The sequence below is a fragment of the Erpetoichthys calabaricus genome, chromosome 11, assembly GCF_900747795.2.
Source record: "Erpetoichthys calabaricus chromosome 11, fErpCal1.3, whole genome shotgun sequence".
In the NCBI taxonomy this organism is placed as follows: Eukaryota; Metazoa; Chordata; class Cladistia; order Polypteriformes; family Polypteridae; genus Erpetoichthys; species Erpetoichthys calabaricus.
In genome coordinates, this window is record NC_041404.2 from 55,148,583 (window position 1) to 55,172,802 (window position 24,220).

At 41.7% G+C, this 24,220-nt stretch overlaps 1 protein-coding gene across 1 annotated transcript; it reads left to right on the forward strand.

Moving 5' to 3' along the window:
- Positions 1–3,397: 3,397 nt before the first annotated feature.
- tmsb2 (thymosin beta 2) lies at positions 3,398–23,503 on the forward strand. The gene is made up of 3 exons (XM_028813098.2): positions 3,398–3,581; positions 8,700–8,804; positions 22,946–23,503. The coding sequence occupies exons 2-3, from the start codon at positions 8,705–8,707 to the stop codon at positions 22,981–22,983; spliced, it is 138 nt and encodes a 45-aa protein (XP_028668931.1). The 5' UTR covers positions 3,398–3,581; positions 8,700–8,704; the 3' UTR covers positions 22,984–23,503.
- Positions 23,504–24,220: the final 717 nt, after the last annotated feature.

The window sequence follows — 24,220 nt, forward strand, 5'->3', positions numbered from 1 at the left end:
GCTTGTTAAGTTCAGGAAAAAGCAAAGCACTTCAGAAAACCTTGAAGTTTGTCTCCCCAGAGTGGAGAACCGTTAAAACTCCGGCTGCAGCAGAGACAAGTCCACAAAATCTTTTCAAAAGGACATTAGGAGCAATAAACCTGGATTCTTGTTTTTCGTAAATTCTGAGAAGAGGCCAAACCGGGTACTGACTGTGTGTGAAAAGAGGTCCGTGGTGATAAATAATTGGGTCCCAGAGAGTGCAGGCTCTGAACAGGTGCGAGTGCACATGTGTGCGTGTCCTGCTCTGACGTTGATTTGGGTGTTTGGCTGATCACGCGTTCACGTGCAAATGCAAGCGGGACAATCAAGTGCCTCATTCGCACCTTAGTGTAAGGGGAGGACAGCATCTGCACCCAACTAGCAGTTTAAAAAAAACCCTCCATGAAACAGATCGGGATAAGAACAGATCAGAACAATGGAAGACTGTGAATGAGAGCAGAGCTGGGTGCCTGAGTGCCAGCCAGTGAGCGAGCGAGAAGGGAAGGTGGGGGGGGGTAGGTTTGGTTGTGGCCTAGGGGGAGATGATGGTTGGTAAGCTCACAGAACAGCAAACGATTAGTACTCTAAGGGTACATCAACCCCACTGATGTATTGGAGGAGCCGGATCAGTGGTGATGGAGTTCTCGAGAAGGAAGACAGGAGAACAACCGACTCCAAGTGGTCTGGAAGACGCCAAAATGGGGGCCAGTAAGGAGGACTGCAGCTGCTGGGGTCTCCGCCATCCGAGCAAGGCTATGAGGTGGGCAAGGGAGACAGAGAGGAAGTTGCGTTGGACTGAATATAAGAAGGGGGAAAAGGCGACTCGTTTTACCTTTGGATTATTTGGTTTCTAACTCCCCGACTTTCACTTTGATTTTTTGGTCTTATTTACTTATTGAAGGCCTTGCACTGCATTTTGAACACTTTTGATTGGTTTTAATAAAAGCACTTGGTACATTTGCACCAACGTCTTGCTGACTGACTCTGTGTGTGTGTGTGTGGTTTCTCTGGGTGCTCCGATTTCCATCCACACTCCAAAGATACACAGCTTAGGTGGATTGCCGATGCTAAATGCAAAAGTCCTTGTTCAAATTTTGGTGTCCAGCTTGTGCCTCCGAGAGACGTCTCAGTGATGTTACATGGTCTGGTATGATCACTGATCTGTCTTCTTATCAGATAAGACATGAAGGCTTTAATCTGGCAAAGGGGCCCGTCATGGAAATGGAGACTTCATAGCTGGCATGATGAGTGTCATCTTCAGGCTATTAAACCAGGACTTGTGTTCTAGACATGGAAAAGCTGGATACTGTCAGTTCCTCTACAGTGGTGTCTTTTTCATTCTCTTCTAGAAAGTTCTAAAATATTTATCTTTACCTTGTTATTTTCTTTTTATACACCCTTTTCTGCAGATTTTGCACCTTTACATATATTTAAATTCTGACAACACAGAAGTTCAAGGTGGAATGTTGACATCTGAGCCATCTTAAATTGTGTGCTCATTGGTAGAAATTAAAAAGTGTTCCTTCATAAGCAGACAAGTGAAAACGGCAATGAAGTCCATGCTTCTCATTTAGCAAATAACGTTATTTACACTTCTGTCTGCACTGCTCACTGGTAATCACCAGCATTTGGAAACAAATAAAGGTAAATTAAGAAGAGAAACACAGACATGCAATGCATTTAAACCTATAGTGAAGTAGATAGATAGATAGATAGATAGATAGATAGTATACAAATATATATACATTTCTTAGAAATACGTGTAGATTAGAAACTAAACAATGACTTTAATTGCAAGTAAGGATAGATAGATAGATAGATAGATAGATAGATAGATAGATAGATAGATAGATAGATAGATAGATAGATAGATAGATAGATAGATAGATAGATAGATAGATAGATAGATATGAAAGGCACTATATAATAGATAGAAAGGCACTAGAAAGATAGATAAATATGAAAGGCACTAGATAGATAGATAGATAGATAGATAGATAGATAGATAGATAGATAGATAGATAGATAGATAGATAGATAGATAGATAGATATGAAAGGCACTATATAATAGATAGAAAGACACTAGAAAGATAGATAGATATGAAAGGCACTAGATAGATAGATAGATAGATAGATAGATAGATAGATAGATAGATAGATAGATAGATAGATAGATAGATAGATAGAAAGGCACTATATAAAGTATAGATAGATAGATAGATAGATAGATAGATAGATAGATAGATAGATAGATAGATAGATAGATAGATAGATAGATAGATAGATATGAAAGGCTCTATATGATATATAGATAGATAGAAAGGCTGACTAGATAGATAGATAGATAGATAGATAGATAGATAGATAGATAGATAGATAGATAGATAGATAGATAGAAAAGCACTATATAAAGTGTAGATAGATAGATAGATATGAAAGGCACTATATAACAGAGATAGATAGATAGATAGATAGATAGATAGATAGATAGATAGATAGATAGATAGATAGATAGATAGATAGATAGAAAGGCACTATATAAAGTGTAGATAGATAGATATATAGATATGAAAGGCACTATATGAATAAAGATAGATAGATATGAAAGACACTATATAAACTGAAGATAGATAGATAGGTACTATTAAACACTTGTGAAAGGCACTATATAAAGTGTAGATAGATAGATATGAAAGGCACTATATAAATAAGGATAGATAGATAGGTAGATACTATTAAATAGTTGTGAAAGGCACTATATTCTAAACAGTTGCATATAAGGACATTTCGGTGTTGTCCATGTGTCTTGTTGACTGACTGAGGGTTGGAGGATCACTATTGTCTAATATGGCTGACTTTCTGTGTTTTTGACACAGTCCATGTGTATTTTGTCGCACCTATTTGGATTTATTGTCATTTTTATCTGCTGCTTTCCCTCTTCTTTCCTGAGTGGTTCACAGCCTATTAAGAATATGCCCAGACAGAGCATTTGGATCAGTCCATGCCAGTCTGTGCCAATGTAAGGTTTGCACACAAATGTGAAGGATAATAAGGAAGGAAGGCAGCTAAAAACTGCGAAGCAGAATAAAAAGTCAGATTGAAACAGTAAAAATGTGGTAGTCACCTCAGTCAAGTTCACCAAAATGTTTTTACAAGATTAAAATATTTGTTTTACAGGCGTCCAACAGACGGACGTGATCAGCTGTGTGTGCTTTAAAGCAACAATGAAAGACCACAAATGATTTTCAACAGATGACATCTTAAAGCCATGTGTTCAGCTGCTCAGACAGCAATTACTGAGGCCCCGGTGCTCGCTGCAGTTGTCCTAATCTGTTCCAGGATCGCGGCAGATGCTTTCTGTTCTTTTTATCTTTCTTTTTTTCCCCCCTTCGCCAGTCTGCAGTGTTCTGCATCACATGACTGAGCGGATTTCCTGAAAGTCAGTCCTCATTAGGTTATCAATATTAATGCTGGGAGGGGTGACGGCAAGACACAGCTCTTAAACCCACACCCACGAAAGAAAGCAGCAGAGACCCTGCGAACAAGAGCCACCACAAAGGTAAGCCATTTCGAGATTTTCTTGTATTTGCATATTGGAAATGAAGTGAATTGTTGAATTAGCAAAACAGCCAGCATGTGGCACACCAGAGTGGCCAGTTCAGAAAATCCGTAGGATGCAGATATCAAATGTGCTGCAATAGCACGTTTAGAGAAAAATATATAAAAAAAAAAATACTGCTGCAAATATGATAAAGCTGTGTTTATCCTAACATTTTATTATCATTAAAATCTAGTTGATTTCAGCTTGGCTTTACATTGCACATTTTCTGGGATCTCATTGTTCTTTGTTTTAGTTAAATATGAATCACTGCAACTTATTGTGACGCATGGAGCTGGAAAAGGATTATAAGATGTCTTTTATCCAATGGGGCGTTTAATGGCACCTCATTTTAGTCCTGTTCACAATTCAGTTAGTGTGATGGTGGGTGTTCAGGCAAAGTCGAGGCTTTAAAAGCAGGAGTCGTGGAGGAGAGAACAAAGGCGACTGCCGAGTCATCTGGGCGTCTCCCACTCGGAGAAACGACTTCAGACAATCAGAGCACCTCAGCGATACGGGCGGCCTGACCACCAGCTCAGCTAGTTAATGGGCAGACTCCTCCAGTCAAAAAACGGGTTAAAGAATTGAGAAGGGTTTGGGAAAAAGAGCTCTTGGGGCAAAAATTCAGCATCTTTTTCATTCCATTAATCAATTTTCAATAATTTCTCTCTGTAATCTCAATAAGATATAACAATAATGTGTACTGTTTCACAAGAATTTCTATAACAATGATTTTATATATGTATTTTATAAAATATATATATATATATTTTTATATATTTTATTTTATAAAATATAGCATATACAGCCTATAGCTAATTATATGCATATAAAAATGAGTGTGTGTTTGTGTGTGTGTGTTCAGTGGTTAGAATCATGCATTTACGGATGGGTATGCATTTATTTTATTTTATATAGAACCATTTGTATCATTATGCTTATGCATTCTACTAAAACAGATCAAAAGATTGCCAGCTGTTGAAAAGCAGCAGTTACATAACATCCTCAAAACCACATAAATCAATTCAGGGTCACAGGGTCTGCCGTCGATCCTCACAGAATTGGGCAAAAAGCAAGAAACAACTATGAATGGGGCAGGGCCCAATGGCACCCACTCTGAAACCAGTAAAGGGGGTCCAATCATCCTCAGCAGTGCACGTTAGGGGAAAGTGGGGGATATGAAAAAGACATGGGGAGGACAGGCAAACTCCTCAAATACAACACCTAGGATTTGAACCCAGGATGATGGGTCTGTGAGACAGCAGCACTGCTCATGGCGTGTGGAAGAAGTAAAATAACATAAGTAAAGCATTTCCAAGATAGATAGATAGATAGGCATGAAAGGCACTACATGATAGATAGATAGATAGATAGATAGATAGATAGATAGATAGATAGATAGATAGATAGATAGATAGATAGATAGAGAGGCATGAAAGGCACTATATAGGCCTAATAGATAGATAGGCATGAAGGCACTATATAATAGATAGACAGATAGGCATGAAAGGCACTATATAATAGATAGATAGATAGATAGATAGGCATGAAAGGCACTATATAGATAGATAGGCATGAAAGGCACTATATAATAGATAGATAGAGAGGCATGAAAGGCACTATATAGGCCTAATAGATAGATAGGCATGAAAGGCACTATATAATAGATAGATAGATAGGCATGAAAGGCACTATATAATAGATAGACAGATAGGCATGAAAGGCACTATATAATAGATAGATAGACATGAAAGGCACTATATAATAGATAGATAGGCATGAAAGGCACTATATAATAGATAATAATAGTGGGTTGGAAAATTGATGGATGGATGGATGATAGAGGCAGACAGAACACCAGACACACCTTAACCAAAGATAGATAGATAGATAGATAGATAGATAGATAGATAGATAGATAGATAGATAGATAGATAGATAGATAGATAGATAGATAGGCATAAAAGGCACTATATAATAGATATTTAACATTTTATTTGGCTTTTCTTGTTTATTTCTGTACACTAAATAAATGATGAAAATGTTGTGTCAGCATAAACTCCTAAATCCTTTTCAGAGTCTGCTTCTGGTAAATTATCGTCTCCCATCTTATATTTATATTTAATGCTCCTTTTCCCCACATTTGGCTACCTATACTTATCTATATACACACACACTGTATAGTACTTTAGATAGGTAAATAGGAATGTCAGTTTATGATAAATAGATTTATAAACAGATGTTTTTTCTTCCATACCTTTCCTTTTTTTTAAAAAGGATGTTAAGGTTGATCCAACAAAGAGCTGCCAAGTAAGCCCTCCTTTTTATTTTAATAGATAGATAGATAGATAGATAGATAGATAGATAGATAGATAGATAGATAGATAGATAGATAGATAGATAGATAGATAGATAGATAGATAGATAGATAGATAGATAGATAGATAGATAGATAGATAGATAGATAGATAGATAGATAGATGGAGAAGGTTAGGAGCACATGCTGATAGATTGCATTGCCACACTCACCACATGACAAATCACCTCAGGATCACAGATTAGGGCCCGAGTGTAGCCATGTGACAGGTGACACCTCAGCACCACACTTGCTCAGATGGAATGGAACAGTGGGAGGTTTTTGTATGGTGGCTGGAGTGCCAGTTTTGCCACCAACCCTACAGGTTTTTCCCTCCAGGTTGGAGGGCCTATATTCAGGGCTGGGTGCAGATTAACGTCATACCCAGGATGGAGCAATTGCAGGATAAGGGCCGTGCTCAAAGGAGTTTACAGGATTCAAACTAGCAACTTTCTGATTTCTTGTGTAGATCCCTAGCCTCAGAGCCATCACTCCACCCATAGATGAATAGATAGATAGATTTGAAAAGCACTATAGATAGATAGATAGATAGATAGATAGATAGATAGATAGATAGATAGATAGATAGATAGATAGATAGATAGATAGATAGATAGATAGATAGATAGATAGATAGATAGATAGATAGATAGATAGATAGATAGATAGATAGATAGATAGATAGATAGATACTTTATTAATCCCAAGGGGAAATTCACAAATATATAATAATTAGATAGATAGATAGATAGATAGATAGATAGATAGATAGATAGATAGATAGATAGATAGATAGATAGATAGATAGATAGATAGATAGATAGATAGATAGATAGTGTATATGAGAACAAATAGGAGGAGACCATTCAGTCCAAAAGGAAGCTGTCCAAACTTTCCAATTCCAAGCTGTCCCAATATCTCAGCCAGATCCTTCTTAGATGTTTTTAAGGTTTCTGCTTTAACTCCATGTCTTGGCAGTTAGTTCCAGACTCCTACAACTCTCCATCTTAAATGCATTTCCACTTAACTTCTACTAGGTGTCCTTGAGTATGTGAATCATCATTTAGGTAAACAAATTCTGCTGGATCTACTTTATCGATACATCTGAGAACTTTGAAGACCCGGATTAGGTCACCTCTGCTCAGGCTAAACAGATTTAATTCTCTAAATCTGTTGTAGTAGGACATGTTCTTTAATCCCAGGATGCACTTGGTTGTTCTCCACTGCACAGCTTCAAGTGCTACTATGTCTTTCTTGTAGCGTGCTGACCAGAATTGCCTCCAGATGTGGCCTCACTAGTGCATTATATAGTCAACAGTTTTTATGACATGGTCTAACATTGTGTCTTTTGTAATCGCTTCTGCACACTGATGATGATTAGAATGTTGTGTCAGCATAAACCACTAAATCCTTCTCAGAGGTTGCTTCTTGGAAATTAGCGTCTCCCATCTTACATTTATAATTAATGCTTCTTTTGTCCTCATGTAGCTGCCTATATCAATCTACATACACACAATACTACTGCTGTCTCGCAGTAAGGAGACCTGGGTTCTCTTCCTGGGTCCTCCCTGCGTGGAGTTTGCATGTTTTCCCCATGTCTGTGTGGGTTTCCTCCCACAGTCCAAAGACATGCAGGTTAGGTGCATTGGCAATTCTAAATTGTCCCTAGTGTGTGCTTGGTGTGTGGGTATGTGCCCTTAGATGGGCTGGCGCCCTGCCCGGGATTTGTTCCTGCCTTGCACCCTGTGTTGGCTGGGATTGGCTCCAGCAGACCCCCGTGACCTTGTAGTTAGGATATAGCGGTTTGGAAAATGGATGGATGGATGGATGATAGAGACAGACAGAACACCAGACACACCTCAACGAACGATAGATAGATAGATAGATAGATAGATAGATAGATAGATAGATAGATAGATAGATAGATAGATAGATAGATAGATAGATAGATAGATAGATAGATAGATAGATAGAGAAGTTTATTAAATACATAAATATGCAAATAAATATTATTACAATTACAACCTACTCAAATACACAGCAGAATTACTTTCCAGAGGAAGATCTCCTAGGCTGACCTATGGAGGATGGAACCGTTGCATATATCATTCCTGTTTCAAGCATTCTATAATATCCTCCTAACCCCACTGAACCTGCCAAGGTGGGGCAAGAGGAATGATCCATTATGCAAGCCGTGTAGTCAGAATGAAACTTTGGCACACATCCTTTCAGATTTCAAGATAGTGCTAACCTTATCTATCTACATACACATAATATATAGGAATGGCACCATATGATAAAGATAGATAGACAGATAGATACTAAAGGTGTTATATGATAGGTAGACTTTTATTAAAACTAAAAAGCTTGGTTACATATACATTATTATTATTAAAATTATCCTGAGTATTAATATGTTATCCTGCGGTGGGTTGGCACCCTGCCCAGGATTGGTTCCTGCCTTGTGCCCTGTGTTAGCTGAGATTGGCTCCAGCAGACCCCCGTGTCCCTGTGTTCGGATTCAGCGGGTTGGATAATGGATGTATTAATATGTTATCATTTTCTTTCTACTTGCAAGTACGAATATCAACATATTCTGTACACATGACCATATTGTAAGTACATAAATGTCAGAATGTATCTATCTATTGAAAATGCTGACCAGTTAAACCCCATTTTCGTTTTCCTATCAAGCCCTTTGACGTGTTGTTTTCTTTCCAAAGCCACAATGTCTGATAAACCAGATCTCGCAGAAATTGAGAGCTTCGACAAGTCCAAACTGAAGAAGACAGAGACCAAAGAACGGAATCCGTTGCCAACAAAAGAAAGTAAGTGACTGCCGTGGACGACTGAGTCCTCGTGCGCACATTTAACCCTTTGCGGTCGTTAGGCCAGAAAACTGGCCTTAGTAAAAAGTGCGCTATAGGTCGTCAGGCCACCACTGGTGGCCCTGCAAGTTTCTGACCGATTTGCACAGTCGCCTGGTCGAGAAAAGTGGCCTGTGTTATTCCTACGTGCTTGAAAAAAATAACTGCTGTAATTATTGGCGTTTTTTCAATAATTAATTACGACTAATGTAGCGTGACGTTGAAAATTAAATACGACTGCAAAGGGTTAAATCATTTTATGTGCAGAATTTCTTTGTCTAATGGGGAATAAGAGATGGCCAGGCCAGTGTGGATTATTTTTAGCGCTGACTCAGCACTCCTTAAATCTTTCAAGCGTTTCTGAGCAGCCGGGAGACGTCACTCTCCTTCAAAAGCTTTGCTGTGGTCATCAAGGAATCTGTGAATGACCTCGCAGTGTGAATGATGTGCTGTCTGTTCCGTCCGGATCATGTTGATTACTCATCTCATGTCATTTCATCTCATCTTCTCAATCCGCCTTCCCTGATGACAGTCATGGCATATTTTACTGTTCATTACATTTTTTTAGTTATCTGAAGATCAAAACACAACAACATAACACAATCCAAAGAGAAAAATGAAAGACCGTAACAAGTAGAGTGGTATGTCCCAAAGACAATTCATAACACAGAGCCCAACACTCCACAACACCTGCCTCAGAGAGCCATATGATAAGACAACTCAATTTAAAGTGGTGCTTCATACACTGTAGAGCAGCACAGCTAACCAAATAGAACATCGTTTCATGATCCCAAAAGGGTCACGGGATGCTGGCTTTTGGGTCGTACAGATTTATGAATCATCGTTGTTTTAATAGTAAGGGGTCACTTATGCTTTGCAAAGTGTCTAGTGGTGGGTCACCGTGGGCAGTAGACGTACTATAGCTCCACTATGGCTGTGGGTAGCCGTTCACTAAGAGACAGGGGTACCCCAACTCGGGATTACTGTCCATGGAAACTCACCAAAGGAAGTCCCCCTCCTCACCGCAATCTGAATGGAGTGAGTCTCGTAAACACTAAAAGGGGCAAGATTGGGCGAAGGGTTTAAGAAATGCTGAAATAGAAGGTCCTACCCAGGCCTGGTGTGTGTATACTTTGCAATGAAAAATAATACGTTCTTGTGAAATTCTGAATCAAAGTCTGAACAGATCCTAATTTTTTTTTCCACAAGTAGTAAGAATATTGAACATGACTTTCCCACCGAGTTATAGAAGGTGAAATAGAATTTTTAAAGCTAAGGAAATAAAGTTCTTGCTGAACCAGAGGTATAATATATGTATCTGGTGACAATGAGTAAATTTTGATTAAAAGTGGGTGGGAACAATTAGACGGCTCACTGAGTGTCACATTTCTTAACCAATCCAACGCCCCATGAAGGCAGAACTCAAAGTGGGGGGGGGGGGCATGGGGGGGGATTTTGAACTGCAAAGATCAGAGGTGCTCTCATTATCACGATCAGACAGACAGCAAGCTTCTCAATACGATGAACCATCTACAGTCGAAAAGCCTCGTAAAAACAACAACATTTATTTCTATAGCACATTTTCATACAAATAATGGAGCTCAAAGTGCTTTGCATGATAAAGAAAGAGAAATCAAGACAAAATAAATAAGAATTAAAATAAGGGAACACTAATTAACAGAATAAAAGTAAGGTCCGATGGCCAGGGAGGACAGAAAAAATAAAATTAAAACTCCAGATGGCTGGAGAAAAAAATAAAATCTGCAGGGGTTCCAAGGCCACGAGACCACCCAGACCTCTCTAGGCATTCTACCTAACATCAATGACCTCAATCAGTCCTCATAGTATTCAGGGTTCTCATGGAAGAACTTGATGATGACGGTCATGTGGACTTCTGGCCTTTAATCCATCAATGTAGGGACATCACAGTGCTTTGATCAGGTGGTGGTGGCATAGATCACCACCACAGAAAACCAGAAAACTTACAGAAGAGAGTGTAGTATGGATTGTGGAGCCATCATGAATAATAATGATAATTAATTGAATATACAGAGTATCAGGGTTACACTAAAATGAAGCTATGAGAAAGCCATGTTAAAGTAATGTGTTTTCAGCAGTGTTTTAAAGTACTCCACCGTATTAGCCTGGCAAATTCCTATTGGCAAGCTATTCCTAATTTGAGGTGCATAACAGCAGAAGGCCGCCTCACCACTTCTTTTAAGTTTAGCTCTTGAAATTCTAAGCAGACCCTCATTTGAAGATCTAAGGTTACGATTTGGAGTGTAAGGTGAAAACACTCTGAAATATGGAGCAGATTATTGAAGGCTTTGTAAACCATCAGCAGTATTTTAAAGTCAATTCTAAATAGCACAGGTAACCAGTGTAGTGACGCTCAGACTGATGTGATGTGCTCGGATTTTCTTTTCCTAGTTAAGATTCTAGCAGCTGCATTCTGCACTCGTTGCAATCAATTGATGTCTTTTTTGGGTGGTCCTGACAGGAGGGCGTTACAGTCATCTAGCTGACTGAAAGCAAAAGTGTGAACTCATATCTCATCATCTTGCAAAGTTAAAAGAGGTCTAACTTTTGTTATATTTCTTAAGTGAAAAAATGCTGTTCTAGTAATCTGATTATTATATGATTTAAAATTCAGGTCAGAGTCAATAATTACCCCTAAATTCTTTAGATAGATAGACATGAAAGGCTCTATCTATCTATCTGTTATATAGTGCCTTTCATATCTATCTATGTATCTATCTAACAGATAGATAGATAGATAGATAGATAGATAGATAGATAGATAGATAGATAGATAGATAGATAGATAGATAGATAGATAGATAGATAGATAGATAGATAGATAGATAGATAGATAGATAGATCTTTATTGTCATTGTCACTTTTACAAAGGAACAACGAAATTGAAGGTACAGTCGACTCAGTGTAAGGCAGAAGAGTTAAAAAGACCGAATAGTAATAAAAGTACTTTACAAAATATACAAATTGCACTTGTTGACTTAAGGTCCATATTGCACATTGGGAGAATGATATGGAGCAGTTTTATTCTGAGTTCAGGGCCATGATTGCTTTTGGATCAAAGCTGTTTTTAAGGCAGTTTCTCCTGGTTTTCATTGCTCTGAATGTATCTCTTGCCCGATGGCAAAAGCTGGAAGAGGCAATGACTGGGATGTGATGAATCCTGTGAAATGTCTATTGCTTTTTTGTGGCATCGGGAGGTGTAGATTTGTTTCAGAGTGGGCAGGGTACAGCCAATTGTTCTCTCCGCTGTCCTGACGACCCTGTGGAGCGCTTTGACAAAACAGCTGGGGATCTTGGTTGCCAACCCCCCCATGCAGACAGGTGGTCCAGTCCCACCCTCCGGAAATGACCATCTATCTGTCGCAGCCAGATATTATGTAGTCACCTCCTTAGTCTGGTCCAGCCACTCGGGTTCTCAACAATGAGAGTCCTGCAAGCTGGATCACCCTCGGGGAATCCCACCACATGGCTGTAGTGCCGTGACTGACGCTCACTCACAATTGAGGTCATGTGCCTCATTCAGGACTCTGTGAGCTACACAAAGTCTAACCAGTGGTACCCAAGGGTTTTCTGAAGACACAGTACCAAAGAAGTCCAGTCTTCGTGTCAGGTCACTGGATAGCATCCATGTCTCACAACCATAGAGCAAGACAGGAAGCACCAGGGCTCTAAAGACTCTTTGTGCTTTTACCTTGTGTCCGTGATTGTTTGTGTTGGGGAGCTGGAGCACCCCTTCATGTCCACAATATATATATATATAACCATAACAGAGTGAATTAATAAACACAAGGAAAAAGTCAGGTTAGGTTGAGGAGCAGGCACTGGTATAGCACGTTGCCGCACCCACCACACGACGAAACAGCTCGGGATCCCAGTTGACAACCCCCAGGCAGACACACAGTCCAGTCCCACCCTCCGGAAATGACCCTCTGTCTGCTGCAGCCTGGTGTTACATGGGCGTCCCCTTGGCCTGGTCCTCAACATTGAGGATCACCCTCGGGTAATCGCGCCACATGGCTGTAAGTGCCGTGACTGACTCTCACTCACAATTCAGGTCATGTGCCTCATTCAGGACTCTGTGAGCTACACAAAGTCAAACCAGTGGTACCCAAGGGTTTTCTGAAGACACAGTACCAAAGGAGTCCAGTCTTCGTCTCAGGTCACTGGATAGCATCCATGTCTCACAACCATAGAGCAAGACAGGAAGCACCAGGACTCTAAAGACTTGGACCTTCGTCCTTTTGCAGAAAGACCGCCACACACCCCTTTCCAGCGATATCATGATCTCCCATGTTTCGTTGAGTGGTGGTTGCGGCAAAGTGCTGTACCAGTGTATGCTCCCCAACCCTACCTGACCTGCAATTGAATTAAAAAATAGTAATATCAAAAAACAATAACAAAACATACATTTCTCCTAACTTTCAATGAATACATAACAATAAGAGGGCGCACTTATAAACACATCCACACTCTTACACAGCAGATGCGTTTAAAGAGAAATAAGTCTGAATGATGCTGTGTGGCATAGTAATTAAAGCTTTGGGTGGCCGTGGGTTCAAATCCTGCTACTGACATTATATGACGAAAAGCAGGTCACTTCACCTGCCTGTGCTAGAACTGGAAAATCAAAAGAAATGTAACCAATCGTATCTCAAATGTTGCAAGTCACCTTGGGTAAAAGCTTCAGTCAAATAAGTAAATGTAAAATAAACTCCCATTGTGGAAACTAGAACGTTCTTAGAAAAATACTTTAGGACACACATTTAGGGCTGGTGTCATGTCCTGTGTGTCTTTTATAATAGATTATGGCCTGAGGTTGTTATGATTTATCTCATAAAGTGGACAAAGTGGCGGCACGATGGCGCAGTGGGTAGCGCTGCTGCCTCGCAGTTAGGAGACCAGGGTTTGCTTCCCGGGTCCTCCCTGTGTGGGTTTCCTCCGGGTGCTCCGGTTTCCTGCCACAGTCCACAGACATGCAGGTTAGGTGCAATGCCGATCCTAAATTGTCCCTAGTGTGTTCTTGGTGTGTGTGTGTGTGTGTGTGTGTGCCCTGAGGTGGGCTGGCGCCCTGCCAGAGGTTTGTTTCCTGCCTTGCACCCTGTGTTGGCTGGAATTGGCTTCAGCAGACCCCCATGACTCTGTAGTTAGGATATAGCAGGTTGGATAACAGATGGATGGAAGTGGAGAAAGTTGTGCAAAGTTCTTCAAAAGCAGTCAAGGTAACAATTCTTAATCCCACCAGCCTACCCAGAGGAGGAGCACCCGGTAGGTGGCTTAATTTCCACTACAGCGGTTGGCTTCAGCCAAAATGCTGTTCAGAATCAAAAATTCCAAAAATACATTGTCACAAAAATACTCAAAATGTCCCTCAAGGGAGAGGGATCACCATCAACCCCTGGCTTGTAAAGAGCAATGAAATAAAGAAACTTTACCAAAGGTTTTATTGGTGGAATTGGAAAAATAAAACAAAACAAAATTGTTCAAGCACAAGCACTGAAGAAGAAAATGAGTCCCAATACAAAACCCATGAGAAAATCCAAGTAACAGAAGCAAAAAAGAGTGACGATCCCAAGATCAAAATCACAGAACATATTATAATAATAATAATTATTATTATTATTATCTATCCATCCATTATCCAACCCACTATATCCTAACTACAGGGTCACGGGGGGTCTGCTGGAGTCAATCCCAGCCAACACAGGGTGCAAGGCAGGAAAGAAACCCCAGGCAGGGCGCCAGCCCACCGCAGTATTATTATTGTTATTATATAATAACAATACTACTACTAATAATAATAGTAATAATTATATAATTCCATCCATCCATTATCCAACCCGCTGAATCCGAACACAGGGTCACAGGAGCCAATCCCAGCCAACACAGGGCACAAGGCAGGAACCAATCCCGGGCAGGGTGCCAACCCACCGCAGGACACACACAAACCCACCCACACACCAAGGCCAATTTAGAATCGCCAATCCACCTAACCTGCATGTCTTTGGACTGTGGGAGGAAACCCACGCAGACACGGGGAGAACATGCAAACTCCACACAGGGAGGACCCGGGAAGCGAACCCAGGTCCCTAGGTCTCCCAACTGCAAGGCAGCAGCGCTACCCACTGCGCCACCGTAATTATATAATTAATTATAATTATTATTTACATTTATATAGCACTTTTTTCACTACTCAGAGATTTTCAGTGAGCGGGGAAGCACTTCAACCACCACTAATGTGCAGCATCCACCTGGATGATGTGTCAGTAACCATTTTCACGTCAGTACACTTACCACAGATTAGCTGTTAGGTGGTGAAGAAGACATAGTTAGCCAGTCTGAGACAGGGGATGATTAGGGGGCCAGAATGACTAGGCCATGGACATCAGTATACACCCTACATTTTTCGAAAGATGCTCGGGGATCCTTAACAATCACGGAGAGTCAGGACCTCACTTTTAAATCTACATCTCCTCCAACAGATGGCACCATATTTACAGCACAGTGTCACCGTTACTGCATTGCGACATTGGGATCCACATTCAAACCACAGGGTAAGCAGCCCCTGTTGACCTCACCAGCACCTCTTCCAGCAACAACCCAAGCTTTTCCTTGATGATCTCCCAATCAAGTACTGAAAACTCACAAATCCCACTAAAATGCACCAGCGCACATTTAAAATGAACCACACTGGACCTCAATTCCCAGCCTGCCTTTATAGGGCTGTGGGTGGTCCCTTAACAGTGATGGACAGCTGGTCCCGCCTCTTCTGAATCTGCCCACAGCATACACGGAATACGATAGAACATATTCTCACACATAGAAAATAAATAATAAAAGTGTTAATAACTAGACAAATAGTAAAAATACATATTTTAAAAATTACTGTAGAAAAAAATGTACAATAATGAAAAGAGCACAAAGTAAGCCCTTTAAACGTGAGCCAGGAGAGAAACCCTGACTTGACCATAGCAACGGCCCAGCACCTTCTGGCAGTTTTCCACCCACCACCATGCCAGTATTTATATTCATTTCTCTATCATATTCATAAATACTGTAACTCTCTCATCTATCTTTTTGCCAGCATGAATAAAAAAAAAATCTCAACAGATCAATTTTCTTCCAATCTGCAATATGTACATTAATTTACAGGAGTAAATAATCATACACATGCTTCTACTCTCTGTTGGACATTAGTCAAATACATCAGAAGCTAAACACTTTCTGGCAGATATGTGTTGTATTGTACTGTACTTATTAGCAGAAAAAAATATATATTTTACTAATATCACAGACTGGCTCATTTCCCTCATTTCCAGTGCTATAAGGTCTGGAGGCTCCATTAGCCTGGAACCTCTCCAAACTCAAAGTGATACCAGGAAATTCAACTATCAAAGGAGAGTGTGCCCGTTTTAAAATAGAAAAGATCATGAAGTACAATGAAACAGACAAGTGGAACGGATAGATTCTGTCCTTGTCTAGCAGGAAGGATGGCTACTCACTTACACGCCTCCATCTATATACCGCCATTCTTTTTCTCACCAGTGAACCATCACGCCTACTCTCCATCTGACTCTGCTTGCATTACTCATTTACACAAAGAGTGGTGGGAATCTGAACGAAACCTCTGAGTCACGGAGATGAAGCAAAAACCTTGACATCTTTTAAAGGATCTGAATGAGATACTGGCAGAGTTTAGCTATTATCTAACCAAACCTGCACATTTCGCAGAACAATCTCTCTTGTTTGTCAGTTTTATTACATTCTTATGCCTTTTGCCTTTAAAACTCCTCCAGGTCAATTTTATAGTCTTTGATGCTCATGAAGCAATGGGCCCTCAGTATCTATATTACTAAACCACAGTTTAATTTATGCATGGACGGCGGACGCACCGATGAGCATGCGCACTGCGCCACAGCATCCCAGAGTCAAACCCAGCGGCTTCCCAGAGTTGGTAGGTGGCACCCGAACAACACAACCTGTGAGCTCAAAGATTTGTAATACAAAACCGAGCCTGTAGTTCCCAGAGTCAGTGCGTGGCGCCCAAACACCACAACCTGTAAACTACACCTGCTCTAATCCACTGTGCCAGCAGTCAGTGTGTGTAAGTTGGAGTATGCTTCCTAACAGTAAACGACTTCTACCTAACGACACAGCCACAGAACAACAAAGACGAGACTGCATGGATAAAAACAATACACGGAGGATCCCACGACACACTTCAGACACACCAGAAGCAAAGACGTCACGGCTCCACAATGAAAGAGCTCAACTAACGGAAATACAAAACAAGCCCGTATGGATAAACACAATGAACGAACGTGCCCACAACGCGCTTCTGACACAGCAGAGGCAAAGGAGTCACGGCTCCAAATGGAAGGAGCTCAACGATTAGTAATACAAACACAAACCCATATGGCTACGACCTGTAAACGAGCCCGTATGGATAAAAACAATGAACGAAGGCACCCACACAAACAAACCGCTTTAGTACAAATATGTTTATTTAATTAAATGAAAACTTTCCCATGGCTACGACCTGTGAACTAAACCTGAGGTAAAGCGTGCACGCCAGGTTGTACAGCTGCCCGAACGCGATCACTTCAGCACGCGAATCCGCCGCCGTCAGCAACCGACTTCTCGCTGATGACACAGCCATAGAAAAACAAAAAAGAGACTGCATGGATAAAAACAATAAACGGAGGCGCCTACAACTGAGTCACAGCTCCAAAAAGAAACCACTTTAGTACAAATATGTTTATTTCATTACATGAACTTTCCCAGGACGCACCCACCCTCCATGATATTTCATCCCTCCAAGTATCGGAGGGAACAGAAAGTGATTGCCATTCTTGGATTTGCGATTCTTTCGAGAATCGCGGGCTTGCTGGTCCTTACATATCTTAAATGGGAAACACAGCCTCAGGTTTTCTACTCTGGGATGACACGCTGCCAACTATTGGCCAGGAGGTATGCTCTCCTCTTATCAGAAATTCATAATTTCAATGAGTACAAAGTCAAATAAAACACATACAAATGTACTTTACGAAATAAACTGCTCAAAAGAATTAAAGGAACCCTTTTGAATCCGAGCATAGCATAAAGTCAATGAAACTTCTGGGCTATTGATCTGGTCAGTGAAGCAGCAAAGGGTCTTGTTCATCAGGTTCAGCTGCTTTGGTGCACCAGAGGGGCAACAATGAGGCGACCCCCAAAACAGGAATGAGTGGTTTAACAGGTGGAGGGAGGCCACTGACATTTTTCCCTCCTCATCTGTTTTGTCACTCGTTTTGCATTTGGCTACGGTCACTGTCACTACTGGTAGCATGAGGCCATACCTGGACCCTATAGAGGTGGCACAGGTAGTCCAACTTGTCCAGGATGGCACATCAATACATTGCCAGAAGGTTTGCTGTCTCCTAGTACAGTCTGAAGGGCATGGAGGAGATTCCAGGAGACAGGCAGTTATTCTAGGAGAGCTGGACAGGGCCCCTCATAGAAGGTCCTTAACCCATCAGCAGGACCCACTGATATGTGCTCCTTTGGGCCAGGAGGGACAGGATGAGCACTGCCAGAGCCTACAAAATGACCTCCAGCAGGCCGGCCACTGGTGTGAATGTCTCTGACCAAACAATCAGAAACAGACTTCATGAGGGTGGCCTGAGGGCCCGACGTCCTCTAGTGGAGGCACCGTGGAGGTCGATTGGCATTAACCATAGAATACCAGAATTGGCGCCCTGTGCTTTTCACAGATGAGAGCAGGTTCACCCTGGGCACATGTGACAGACGTGAAAGGGTCTGGAGAAGCCGTGGAGAACATTATGCTGCCTGTGACATCGTTCAGCATGACCGGTTTGGTGGGGGGTCAGTGATGGTCTGTGGAGGCATAGCCACGGAGGGACGCACAGACCTCTGCAGGCTATACATTGACACCTTGACTGCCATTAGGTATCAGGGTGAAGGCTGGTGTCCTTCAACATCTAAGATGCTGCAGATGTTCTATCAGACAGTTGTGGCGAGTGACCTCTTCTACATGTGTGCTGTGCAGGCAGCTTTAAGAAGAGGGACATCTCATGCCTGGACAAACTGGTGAGGAGGGCAGGCTCTATTGTAGGCATGGAGCTGGACAGTTTGACATCTGTGGCAGAGCGACGGGCGCTGAGCAGACTCCTGTCAATCATGGAGAATCCACTGCATCCACTGAACAGGATCATCTCCAGACAGAGGAGCAGCTTCAGCGACAGACTGCTTTCACCCTCCTGCTCCACTGACAGACTGAGGAGATCGCTCCTCCCCCAAACTATGCGACTCATCAATTCCACCCGGAGGGGTAAACGTTAACATTATACAAAGTTATTGTCTGTTTTACCTGCATGGTTATCACTCTTTAATTTAATATTGTTTTTATCAGTATGCTGCTGCTGGAGTATGGGAATTTCCCCTTGAGATTAATAAAGTATCTATCTATCTATCTATCTATCTATCTATCTATCTATCTATCTATCTATCTATCTATCTATCTATCTATCTATCTATCTATCTATCTATCTATCAATCTATCTATCATATAGTGCCTTTCATATCTATCTATCTATCTATCTATCTATCTATCTATCTATCTATCTATCTATCTATCTAAATCCTTGGACCCATTGTCAGACCCTATGCTGGTGCAGTGGCTCCTGGGTTCCTCCTGGTGCACGACAATGCCCGGCCTCATGTGGCGAGAGGATGAAGGAATTGATACCATTGACTGCCCCCCCCCCACCCCCACCCCACGCTCACTCATCTGACCTCAATCCAATAGAACACCTCTGGGTGGGACATTATGTGTCAGTCCATCCGATGCCTCAGCCTGTCCAGGAGCTCAGTGATGCCCTGGTCCAGATCTGTGAGGAGATCCCCTAGGACTCCATCTGTCGTCTCATTAGGACGTCGTCAGGCATGCATACAAACACATTTGGTGGGGATTAGCTGCGGTGGGTTGGCACCCTGCCCGGGATTGATTCCTGCCTTGTGCCCTGTGTTGGCTGGGATTGGCTCCAGCAGACCCCTGTGACCCTGTGTTCAGATTCAGCGGGTTGGACAATGGATGGATGGAGGTGGGGGTTGGGGGGGCATACAAACTACTGAGTACGATTTGGAGTCACTGCAATGAAATTTCGGCCAAATGGACGCGCCTGCTGCATCACTTTTCCCCTTTCCATCAAACGATGTGCCATCCTTTCATTCCTAACACATTACCCAGTCCATATCAGTATGGATATCCAGCAGGATTTATTTTTTCATTGAGATCATAGAAAGGACACGCAAAAAGGGCTGGTTAAGCTGTGCCCATGTATCGACTTTCAAAAAGAGAGCAACAAAATAATATCTTTCTAGATGTGAGTTCAAAGCCGAACTACCTAAGATAGATGAACTTCCAGTAGGAAGGGGAGGGTCTGGGAGGCGGGACACAGGAAGTGACATCACAGCTGGTAGGGCAGTCAATCTTTCGGTCTGCAGAGGCAGAAGAAGAGAAGGCATTAGTACACAACGCCACTCCCTGGTTCGGCAGGTAATTGCCATCAACTTAGCCCTTCAGCTGTCTCCCAAACGCATGACCGTATGTACATTTTGTAACATACTCGCGGACAAGTTCTCCCGTGGATAAGTCGGGGCTTGATTTTACTGTTTAATTTCAAGTATTTTATAATGTCGGTCGTATAAGTCGACTGTGGATAACTCATGCTATTGGTCCAAGAGATTACGATATGCTAACGCCCACCTGAGAGAGTAACCACGGAGCACACTGCCTTTTTTTTTTTTGTATGTATTGTGCTTACCTGACCACACAATAATACCCGAATTATTCTGAAGCAGCATTTGCACTGTTTTGTGTTTTTTGTATCTCACACCCTCATACAAATTTATTGTAAGAGCATCCCCTATCTACTATGGAGTGTTCGATCAGAAGAAAATATGAAGCTGGTTTTAAATTAAAAGTCATTGAAGTGGCGAAAGAAATTAGTAACCCCATTGCTGCAACAAAATTCAATGTGTCTGAGAAACTGATGTGAGATTGGAGGAGGCAAAAAGATGTAAAAAAAAATAAATAAATCAAGTGTCGCATTTTTGAACAGGCGTATAAGTTGAGGTCTGATTTTATGATCAGACCCCTACTCTCTCTTCTCTTTCTTTTTCCGGTGTCCTTTTGGTGGTGGCATCTATTCAAAGCACAGTGATGTTCCAATAGTGATGGATTAAAAGCCAGAAGTCTGCATGAGGGGTGGCGCAGTGGTAGCGCTGCTGCCTCGCAGTTAGGAGACCTGGGTTCACTTCCCGGGTCCTCCCTGCGTGGAGTCTGCATGTTCTCCCCGTGTCTGCGTGGGTTTCCTCCCACAGTCCAAAGACATGCAGGTTAGGTGGATTGGAGATTCTAAATTGGCCCTAGTGTGTGCTTGGTTTGTGTGTGTCCTGCGTTGGGTTGGCACCCTGCCCGGGATTGGTTCCTGTGTTGGCTGGGATTGGCTCCAGCAGACCCCTATGTTCGGATTCAGCGGGTTGGAAAATGGATGGATGGAAGTCTGCATGACTATCATCATCAAGTCCTTCCGTGAGAACCCTAAATACAGAGAGGACTATTTCATTTATGTTAGGTAGAATGCCCAGAGGGGACTGGGTGGTCACGTGGTCTGGAACCCCTGGAGATTTTATTTATTTCTCCAGCCGTCTGGAGTTTTTTTTTTGTTTGTTTTCTCTGTCCTCCCTGGCCATCGGACCTTACTCTTTTTCTTTGTTAACTAATGTTGTCTTATTTTAATTTCTTATTTTGTCTTTTATTTTTCTTTTCTTCATTATGTAAAGCACTTTGAGCTACTTTTTTGTATGAAGATGTGCTATAGAAATAAATGTTGTTGTTGTTGATTTTTCAGGTTTCAGGACCCAACTTATATGCAAGTATATATGGTAATATCCATCCATCCATCCATTTTCCAACCCGCTGAATCCTAACTACAGGGTCACGGGGGTCTGCTGGAGCCAATCCCAGCCAACACAGGGCACAAGGCAGGAACCAATCCTGGGCAGGGTGCCAACCCACCGCAGGACATATATGGTAATATGAGATTTAAAATTTAGGTCAAGTCAATAATCACACAGTGGCACAGTGGTAGCGCTGCTGCCTCGCAGTAAGGAGACCTGGGTTCACTTCCCGGGTCCTCCCTGCGTGGAGTTTGCATGTTCTCCCCATGTCTGCGTGGGTTTCCAGGTTAGGTGGATTGGCGGTCCTAAATTGTCTCTAGTGTGTGCTTGGTGTGTGTGTGTGCCCTGCGGTGGGCTGGCGCCCTGCCCGGGGCTTGTTTCCTGCCCTGTGTTGGCTAGGATTGGCTCCAACAGACCCCCGTGACCGTGTAGTTAGGATATAGCGGGTGGGATAATGGATGGATGGAATAATCACCCCTAAGTTCTTTACCTCTGTCTTGACTTTTAAGCCTAATGGATCAAGTTTATTTCTAATTATCCTCATTATATCTATTTTTGCCAATCACTAAGATTTCTGTTTTCTCCTTATTTAGACTGTGAAAAAGGGTTCCTAATATGTGGACAAAAACAGAACAGATCAAGAAACTCTAAATGTAGCCCGTGTGACTGCATGCAGCAGGAGTCTTTTTAAAACCAGAAACCCATTGGGATTTCACAGATCTCTTATCATCTGTTCATGCTTTGTGAAGGATGGCATGGACCGGTACCCTGTCTCAGCCAGAAAGCTGGCATGGCTGGAACTGGCACTCTGGCTGGGTTGGGGTTTTGCCTGATTTGGAACAGCTTATTTCCTATCACCGGAAATCCTCCCAGGTCCAGAGATTAAAAAAAGGTCACCACACTTCACTTGGGGAGTTGGGGTTGGGTGTTGAAGAAGCTCCTCATTCTCAGTGCTTACCCTTGTGTCTGGTCCCACTGTTAAATTCAATATTAAACTTCTTGCCAGCCTAAAAATCTTCTAACAAAAAGCCTGTTTCATTTGTACTGCTTCTTTCTGTCATACTTATACATTTTTACACTTATTGTTCTTTTTTCTTTGGCAGTTATTGAGCAAGAAAAGAAGGCTGATACTACTCCCTGAAGAGGAGCGGGACATGCTTACGTTTTGAAGATGATTTTTTTTATTATTTCACCATTTTTTATATATTTGATGAAGTTATTCTTTATGTTAGGAGAAATTGTTTTATTTTCTGAAATGGAAAAGAAGAAAACAGTAAGATGGTTGAGGCATCAAAACTGGAAGACGTCATGAAAACCAAAAGAGCAAAGCTGTGAAAGTCGTATTGTTTAACCACAAAAAGTATTCAGATATATCCCACCCCCCACCCCCCTCTGCTTTCTCATTTTGCGCATGTATTAACAAAAAAAAGCATTTTCTCCTAAAGTTATAATATGCTTATCCATGGTAATGTAACGCCTGAATCACAATTGTCAGTTTTCATTTTGCCCTGTGCCAAGTCTTTTACACAACACCACGGCCTGAAAGTTACAGTATTTCGCAATGGTAGACATCTGTACTGCACAACCCATGACTTTGTTTGTTTTCTTTTATAGTATTTCTGCTAAATAATGCACATTAAATGACAAACTCAGCCAAATTATGTTTTAATGGAAAGTAGTCATTCTTTTTTCGTCTGGGTGTGGGAAACCTATGAGTATGAGGGCACTGCCAGACCCATAAAAAACAATCTGGGCACATTATGTCTGAAAGCCAGTCAAGTCAAATCAAGTTATATACTGTATACAAAATAAAATGCAATTGCAAGTAAAGTATTTACATGAATATATATATGTGGTGAACAAGAAAAAAACAAAGGTAAAGATTTGGGAAGCGCACCCCGTATATTGTATCACCAAACAACAATGGCAAAGAGTAGTCATAAGAGACTGAGTCAATACAGACTGATCTGTTGAGTGGTGGGTTCTCTTTTATACTTTCTTGGCAGGAAGAGGCGGGATAGGATGGGAAGTGAGGTCAGTAGAAGGGCGTGGTCTGGAACTGAAAGTAGGTGGAGCTTTAAGTGAACTGCCCTTGAAAGTCTACAAAAAAGGGAGAAAAGGCATTGGTACTACTCATCAACCCCAGTCTCTGTTGCTTATCCTTAGCTAAGCCCTTAGACTGCCTCCCATGCACATGTGTGTAACAATATATTTATATATGTATACTAGCCTTGTGCGCCCAACTGCGTTGCGCGTGTTAAAGTTGTCTGTGAAGGGCTCCCTGTTTAAATGCGGCTGCCAGTCGTGAACTGGGCCCTTCGTCGCACAGCATTATGATTTTTTATAGGGGAAACAAAATTACAAAAGAAAACCCTTGG